This window comes from Silurus aristotelis (genome assembly GCF_946808225.1).
Source record: "Silurus aristotelis genome assembly, chromosome: 18".
Lineage (NCBI taxonomy): Eukaryota > Metazoa > Chordata > Actinopteri > Siluriformes > Siluridae > Silurus > Silurus aristotelis.
In genome coordinates, this window is record NC_139591.1 from 24484996 (window position 1) to 24494968 (window position 9973).

The following is a 9973-nucleotide window of genomic DNA, read 5'->3' on the forward strand; positions in this document are numbered from 1 at the left end:
AAGGGACTTTACACTTCCCTCTCAGGTGCTAAAGACTTTCTACACCTGCACCATTGAGAGCATTCTGACGGGTAGCATCACTTCTATTTGACCTCATTCCTCATTATTTTATTTGACCTCATTCCATTCCTTTTTATGCTTAAATGCCAGACAGTCGTAAAAAGCATTTCACTGCATGTCATACTCTGCATGTATGTGTATGTGACAAAAAATTCTAAAATTTGATTGATTTGATTTGAGATAGATAGATAGATAGATAGATAGATAGATAGATAGATAGATAGATAGATAGATAGATAGATAGATAGATAGATAGAACGAAAGAAAGAAAGAAAGAAAGAAAGAAAGAAAGAAAGAAAGAAAGAACATTATCAACTTGCTGATAGACCAGAAGACTTGAGGTGATTTACAGTGACAATGTAAACATTGTATCAGAAGTGTGAATGGCATTAAAGCAGCATGCGATTGCTTCTAAAAAGTAAAGGTTAGTCAAGTCTTCTTTCTCCTGTAGTCCACCACCATCTTCTTGGTTTTGGCTACATTGGGGAGCAGGTGTTTTTACCTAAACCATTCCACAAAGTATTTTATCAGGCCCTTGTACTTCTCTTCCTCTCCATTCCTGACCACCACAGAGCCACTGAAAAATGTCTGAAGGTGGCAGAGTGTGGTGTTTTTGTAGTTCCAATTGGGAGTGGGCCTTTTGCAGTAGATACCTAGCTAAATCATTCATACCTCTCTGTGGTTGGCCGGCAAACTGCAGGAGGTCCATTAAAGTGCAGACCTGAGGTCTAAGATGGAAAAGCATTAGTCTCTGCAGAACCTGCATGATGTACAAACCCGATTCCAAAAATGTCGGGACACTGTACAAAGCCTCTCAGAGTGGAAGTGTCTCTCAGAATTCAAGATGGGCAGAGTATCACCAATTCCCCCAATGCTGCGGTGAAAAATAGTGGAGCAATATCAGAAGGGAGTTTCTCAGTGGAAGATTGCAAAGAGTTTGACGTTATCATCATCTACAGTGCATAATATCATCCAAAGATTCAGAGAATCTGGAACAATCTCTGTGCGTAAGGGTCAAGGCCAGAAAACCATACTGGATGCCCGTGATCTTCGGGCCCTTAGACGGCACTGCATCACATACAGGAATGCTACTGTAATGGAAATCACAACATGGGCTCAGGAATACTTCCAAAAAATATTGTCGGTGAACACAATCCACCGTGCCATTCGCCGTTGCCGGCTAAAACTCTATAGGTCAAAAAAGAAGCCATATCTGAACATGATCCAGAAGCTCAGGCGTTTTCTCAGGGCCACGGCTCATTGAAAATGGACTGTGGCAAAGTGGAAAACTGTTCTGTGGTCAGACGAATCAAAATTTGAAGTTCTTTTTGGAAAACTGGGACGTCATCCGGACTAGAGTACAAGGACAACCCAAGTTGTTATCAGCGTTCAGTTCAGAAGCCTGCATCTCTGATGGTATGGGGTTGCATGAGTGCGTGTGGCATGGGCAGATGCACATCTGGAAAGGCATCATCAATGCTGAAAGATATATCCAAGTTCTATAACAACATATGCTCCCATCCAGACGACTTCTCTTTCAGGGAAGAACTTGCATTTTCCTAAATGCCAGACCACATACTGCATCAATTACAACATCATGGCTGAGTAGAAGAAGGATCCGGGTACTGAAATGGCAGCCTGCAGTCCAGATCTTTCACCCATAGAAAACATTTGCCGCATCATAAAGAGGAAGATGCAATAAAGAAGACCTAAGACAGTTGAGCAACTAGAAGCCTGTATTAGACAAGAATGGGAGAACATTCCTATTCCTAAACTTGAGCAACTTGTCTACTCAGTCCCCAGACGTTTGCAGACTGTTATAAAAAAGAAGAGGGGAGGCCACACAGTGGTAAACATGGCCTTGTCCCAACTTTTTTGAGATGTGTAGATGCCATCTTATAAATTTTTTCAGTTTAAACATTTGATATGTCATCTATGTTGTATTCTGAATAAAATATTGACATTTGAAACTTCCACATCATTGCATTCTGTTTTTATTCACAATTTGTACAGTGTCCCAACTTTTTTGGAATGGGTTTATATGATGTGAAGGCTATGGGTCTGTATAGACTGTCAGTACCCTTGGACTGATTCCATCAGGTCCCCCATCTTTCCCAAGCCTCTCCACCTCTCTTAATCTGATCAGGAGTGACAGGTGGGGTGTGGACGCTTTGATCCCCCTGGGTCTCCTGGGAAAAAAAACTGTAAGAGGAGCAGTTGTGAGGATGTTTGGTCTTGGTCTTTGGGAGAGTTGGAGAACAGTTGTGATGGTGATGATGATCATGATGGTGATGATGATGAGGGAGTTGAGGACAAAGTATAAGAAAATGTCATGCTAAACCTACTGAAGAACAGTTTGTTAACACTTTCTGGACTGCCCTCCACAGGCTGTTATTTTTCTTAGAATCTGGTGATCTGCTTCATGCCAGCCAACATGTCAATGGCATGTTCTGCTGAAGCCTACCCTCCAGCTTCCCTTTGTAGGCTTCAATGTTCTTCCTCAGTCTCAGAAAGACCATTGAGCTGTTGGTATTGGCCCACCTAAAGAAGGTGACAGAACAAATGCTGGATCCCCCACAGTTTGCCTACCGAGCAAACAGATCGGTGGATGACGCAGTCAACATGGGGCTACACTACATTCTTCAACACCTTGACTGCCCAGAAACATATGCCCGGATTCTGTTTGTTGACTTCAGTTCAGCTTTCAATACAATAATTCCAAAAATTCTCCAGTCCAAACTCCTAAAACTCACTGTACCCCCTGCCATCTTTTACTGGATCACCTGCTTCCTGACATGCAGGAAACAACAGATGAGACTGGGAGGTGTTACCGCCGGTATTCAGACAATCAGCACTGGTGCTCCTCAGGGATGTGTTCTCTCCCCACTGCTATTCTCCCTCTATACGAACAACTGCACATCAAGTGACCCAACTGTTAAACTCTTACAGATGACACCACACCCATTGGACTCATCCAAGATGGCAGTGAGTCTGCATATGAGGAGATGAAGCAGCTGGTGCAATGGTGCAGTCAGAACAACCTAGAGCTAAACACACTCAAAACTGTGGAGATGATAGTGGACTTTAGGAAACACCCTTCAACACTACCCTGTTACAATATCCAACAGCACTGTGTCATCTGAGGAGATCATCTAAGCAATCAGCCTCATTACCAACTCACCATAAATATATTCCCTGCTTCATATCTTTCAGAACTGTCAGTCATCACTTCATCCATATATGTTACACACACTATTGCTGCTGTATATTGTACAAAGTCCTAAAGTAACTCTTTATTATACCTGACGCACAAAACTGTTCATATGCACTACCATGCACTCATGACATATGACAGTTTCACGTACTCGTATAATGTATGACACATGCAGCATCTGCATTGGCTGCCAGTGGTATGTAAACAATATCCATAATGGTGATTGAAATTCACTTGGAAGATAATATGAATGTAAATCAACAGCGAAGAGTTCAATGGTAGGGCAACAGTGACACTTCTTCACAGTAACATGTCCGGCTTACAGTATTAGTTGTTTACAAACAGTGCAAACCCTCTGTTCCTTTTCTCATAGCTCAATTCAGCATCTTCTATCAAACCTAACCCTAACTTTAACCCTAACTGTAAGGCCTAACCCTAATCCCTAACCCTAACCCCAACACCTAACTACAACCCTAAAACCTAACCCTAATCCCAACACCTGACCTTAACCGCTAACCATAACCCCAACACCTAACCCTAACCGCTAACCATAACCCCAACTCTAACCATAACTCTAACCCTAAATCTAACTCTAATTATTAGAACAACTCTTCCCTCTCTAGACCTAATCAGGGCACTGAGCCCATTTATTTAATTGCAGAGGCACCTACTATTTCCTATGAAACATGTAGTGTGTGAGTTATTTTCCTTTGGTTCTTCATTCCGATCACAGATTAAATAATAAATAATGAAAATTTTTATGAAAAAGGAAAAGAAGAGGTAAAAAAGTAAAAAACTGATACGAGTGAAATCATTAGGAAAAACATCTTTTGAGTCTGCAAATGCTGAAATCATGATCTTGGTCAGAGCAGGATCAGTGTAAGGATTAGTTTCGAGATCAGTACCTAGAATCAGGATCAGGGTGTTATCAGTGTAATGTTGTACTCACAAATTTTGTGCTCTGGAAGACGTAGCAGTGACTTGAGTCGAGAGCCGGATGATTTGCTATGAAGCCAAACAGTTTGGACTGAAACTGATGAACAGCGCAGAAAGACACGGACGAGAGAGTGCAGGAGTACAGCATGAACTAACAAACAGACAGGAAGTGAGAGTGAGACAGTGTGAGAGTGAGACAGGAGTGGGAAAGAGACAGGGGTGAGACGGAATGAGAGAAAATGAGAGTGAGACAGGAGTGAGAGAGAGTAAGATTGAGAAATGAGTAAGCGTGGAACATGAGTGAGAGAGAGAAAGAGAGAGAGAGAGAGAGAGAGAGAGAGAGAGAGAGAGAGAGAGAGAGAGAGAGAGAGAGAGAGATTTTTACTTTAGTCTTATTTTCCAAGATGTCGATGGAACTTTTGGAGAGAAACAGATGAACTTTATTCTTCTTCTTTTTTTCTGTCTTTAAACGAAAAACACACAAAACATGAAACTGCACAAATGTTATTCTTGTTTTATTCTGATTAATTAATTAATAATAAATAAGTGACGACCTGCAGTGCTGCAGCAGCTTCCATCAGAATCTCCATCCCAACCGCACGCACCACCTCTACACGGCCTAGGAACTGTGGAACACACACACACACACACATACACACACACATAAACATACACATGAACATGCACATGCACACACACACACACACACACACACACACACACACACACACACAAACATACACACACATTCACACACAAACATATATGCACACACAAATATACACAAATAAATATGCACACAAATATGCACACACAAACAAACACACATACACACACAAAAATGTGCACACAAACATACACACACACAAATATGCACACACACACAAACACACACACACATACACACAAATATGCACACACAAACATACCCACATGCACACACACATACACACACAAATATGCACACACAAACATACACACAAATATGCACACACCAACAAACACACACATATATGCACACACAAACATACACACGCACAAATATGCACACACAAACATACACACGCACAAATATGCACACAGAAACATACACACGCACAAATATGCACACACAAACATATATACACACAAATATGCACACACAAACATACACACACAAATATGCACACACAAACATATACACACACAAATATGCACACACAAACATACACATGCACAAATATGCACACACAAACATATGCAAACACAAACATACACACGCACAAATATGCACACACAAACATACACACACAAATATGCACACACCAACATACACACAAATATGCAAACACACACATTCATACACACACACAAACATACACACATACAAATATGCACACACAAACATACACATGCGCAAATATGCACAAACATACACACAGATACAAACATGCACACACAAACATACACACAAATATGCACACACAAACATATGCAAACACAAACATACACACGCACAAATATGCACACACAAACATACACACACAAATATGCACACACCAACATACACACAAATATGCAAACACACACATATTCATACACACACACAAACATACACACATACAAATATGCACACACAAACATACACATGCGCAAATATGCACAAACATACACACAGATACAAACATGCACACACAAACATACACACAAATATGCACACACCAACAAACACGGACAAATATCCACACACAAATATGCACACACAAACACACACACACACAAATATGCACACACCAACACACACACACACACACACACACACACACACACACACACACACACACACACACACACACACATACACACACACACACACAAATATGCACACACCAACATACACAAACACAAATATACACAGATAAATATGCACACACAAACATACACACACAAATATGCACACACAAACATACACACGCACAAATATGCACAAACATACACACAGATACAAACATGCACACACAAACATACACACAAATATGCACACACAAACATATGCAAACACAAACATACACACGCACAAATATGCACACACAAACATACACACACAAATATGCACACACCAACATACACACAAATATGCAAACACACACATATTCATACACACACACAAACATACACACATACAAATATGCACACACAAACATACACATGCGCAAATATGCACAAACATACACACAGATACAAACATGCACACACAAACATACACACAAATATGCACACACCAACAAACACGGACAAATATCCACACACAAATATGCACACACAAACACACACACACACAAATATGCACACACCAACACACACACACACACACACACACACACACACACACACACACATACACACACACACACACACAAATATGCACACACCAACATACACATACACAAATATACACAGATAAATATGCACACACAAACATACACACACAAATATGCACACACAAACATACACACGCACAAATATGCACACACAAACATACACACGCACAAATATGCACACACAAACATACACACACAAATATGCACACACAAACAAACACACACACACACAAATATGCACACACAAACATACACACACACACAAATATCCACACACAAACATACACAAACAAATATGCACACACAAACATACACACACACAAATATGCACACACCAACATACACATACACAAATATGCACACACCAACATACACATACACAAATATGCACAGATAAATATGCACACACCAACACGCACACACAAATATGCACACACAAAAATGCACACACCAACATACACACACAAACATACACATACACACACACAAACATTCACACACAAATATGCACACAAACATATACACACAACCATGCACACACAAACATGCACACACAAACATACATACACACACACACACACACATATACACACACACACACAAACATGCACACACAAACACACACACACAAATATGCACACACAAACATACCCACACACAAATATGCACATAAACATACACACACACACACACACACATGCAAAAACAAACATACACACACAAATATGCACACACAAACATGCACACACAAACATACACATACAAATATGCACACAAACATACACACACACAAATATTCACACACAAACATACACACACACACAAACACAAATATGCACACAAACATACACACACAAATATGCACACACACAAACATACACACACATAGACACATTAATGTCTCTGGTAAACAGACACTTGCTGTTATTTAGAAAAACTGCACTCACTTTAACAGAGAAGGAAATTTCACTGTCATTTTCACTGTCCATCATCTCTCTCTCTCTCTCTCTCTCTCTCGCTCTCCAGCACAGAAAGGAAAAACACAACCTGAAAAACACCAATATATATATATATATATATACAACAAGGTCTCTCTCTCTTCGTATAAAATGATATAAACATAAAATCACTTTAATTCTGAACTGCATCATATAATAACATTCATTTAATTTAATTTCAGTTCAGATTTTATGTTTAGAGTTTTTAACAGACTAAACGTCTACATTCTTTATAGAACTTTATAACCTCTTTATCTCTGTAAAGCTGCTATGGGGCAATGTTCACTATCAGTCTGTTCCTTATAAGTTTCTCCCTAATCAGTGATCCAGTGGTGACTGTGGTGAAGGAAAAACTCCCTGAGACTTCATAAGGAAGAAACCTTGTGAGGAACCAGACTCTAAAGAGAACCTCATCCTCAACACTGAATGTCCATCATTACAGTTCCATCAGTGTTGAGGTTAGAAACTGTTCATATAAACTGTGGTCCTGAGCACATTGTAGCAGACTGTTGATATTAATTACAGTCCAAATCCATCCTCAAAGTTCTTCAGTTGCTCTTCATGGCTCTTTAGGCTGTTGACATGGAACCATCCTCAGTAACACACACACACTCGCACAAACACACGAACTGAAATAAATGCAAAAACACTTACACTGTCCGTGTGAAGGTTGTTCTGAACTCGTCTTCAATCTGACCTTCTCTCAAGTTAACTTCCTCTGTAAATGATTAACTGAACTGGATTTCTTTACTGCAGCGTCTCTGAGAGATTATCAGCTCTAATCACATTTACTGCAGTGTCTTAACCTTTAACTTGCACAATAAACACTAACTCACTTCCTGAAAGAAACAATGAGCCTGAGGAGAGCTGAAGTGTATCTAAAGCTTTTTAAAGGTACTTGTTCAGATGGTTGTCAGGAAGGGTGCTTATTTTGAGGGGTTTTGTGGAGAAGGGTATTTCTTCAGAGGGGTTTGGGGTAGAAGGGTACTTGTTTTGAGGGGTTTTGGGGAGAAAGCTCAAACTGTTGTTTGCTGCATGAGAGATGTGGTCTCTAATTGTGTGCCACCGGGGTGTGTGTGAAATTGTTTTATTTATTAAAAAATCTAAAAGTTAGAGGAAAAAAATCAAGGAACCAAAAGAAGTTTATAACTAACAAAAGGGAAAGAATAATATTTTCAGACCTCAGGCAAAAACCAAAACCAAAAACTTACAGAAGGCAACTAGAGATAGTAGTGAAGACAACAAAGCACAACAAACTGACCACATGATGTAATACCCAAGCAAAGAACAAACACAAATAGGAACTTCAACAGGAACAGGGAGATTGATAGCAGCTAAAACAATGAAGCAAAAAGAGCAGAATCCTGACACAACCTCCAAACTTGACAAAAGCGTATTTGTTCGGAGGGTTTTTTGGGGAGAAGGGTATTCGTTTTGAGGGGTATATTAATAGTTAAATGGGATATAGGGCAATAATGGGCATAAATACCACAAATGTAAATGTAAATGCATAGCCTGTAGATGGAGCCATTGAGCTGCTGAATGAAATTGACAAAGTGGAAGAGAAAGACGAGTGGGAGAGGCAGAATACTACCAATTTACTTTAATGTTTTGCACTTGTTGACTTCTTTTTCACCTTCCACTTGTCTTTCAAGTGAATGATTGTGTCACATTATACAGGTTTCAACTCATTCTTCTGCTAATGAAGACTACATCTATGGTGACTTGCTCACTTCACTCCAAATGGGTCAAGAACAAACCACACTTGAGTTGTACAGAAAAGCTTAAAGGGAGTGTTGATACACAGTGTTTAAATCAAGAGGTGATTTGGAGAAGTGCACTTAGTTACAGGTTATTTGAAGAAGTGTATATTATTCTGACTGTTATTGGAACAGGTCCTGCAGCTGTTTTAGTTCTAAATCATTTCCATCAGTGATCAATGAGACGTTCCTGTCCTGAATGAAGTGCACTCCAGATGCGCACTCTGTCTGACATTAAGGGGCTTTCTGAAAAAATGCAGCTTCAAAGTGAACTTAAAGAAATTTAAACACAACCAGAAAAAGTATGTAGGAGACTCAATGTTCCTCAACTTCAGGTCAACACGATGGACATTTAGAAAACAGACAAGAGGGATGAAAGAAAGTAAGAAAGAAAGAAAGAAAAAAAGAAAGAAGGGATATTTAATGCTGAACTGAAACACAGTAAAGAGAGATAGAGATTGGAATGGATTGATTTCTCTGTTTCTTTGTGCTCAGTGAGAGAAAATGCAGGAGGAAAATGGGAAAAGATTTACAGAAAAGAACATTTACAGTGTCTCACACACTTTTAACACTGCTGTGATTTTCACATGTGGCTGCTAAAATGACTTACTGTGATCTGAGTAAATAAAGTAAATAAGCATCAAA

General features: G+C 39.6%; 1 protein-coding gene across 3 annotated transcripts in view; it reads right to left on the minus strand.

The window, feature by feature from the left end:
• The window catches only part of LOC310741294 (PTB domain-containing engulfment adapter protein 1), a 10976-nt gene extending 2640 nt beyond the window's left edge, over positions 1-8336 (minus strand). For 2 of the 3 annotated variants that reach the window (XR_014537921.1, XM_083568939.1), the window contains exons 1-5: positions 8223-8336; positions 7518-7617; positions 4765-4836; positions 4596-4673; positions 4224-4361 (exon numbers count right to left, since the gene is read on the minus strand). Coding sequence is in view for 2 of the 3 variants with exons in the window: in XM_083568939.1 (XP_083425065.1) it covers positions 4224-4361; positions 4596-4673; positions 4765-4836; positions 7518-7562 (333 nt within the window). In the remaining variant the exon portion in view is untranslated. The remainder of the gene's footprint in view (positions 1-4223; positions 4362-4595; positions 4674-4764; positions 4837-7517; positions 7618-8222) is intronic. The other variant, XM_083568940.1, reaches the window with a different exon arrangement.
• Positions 8337-9973: the final 1637 nt, after the last annotated feature.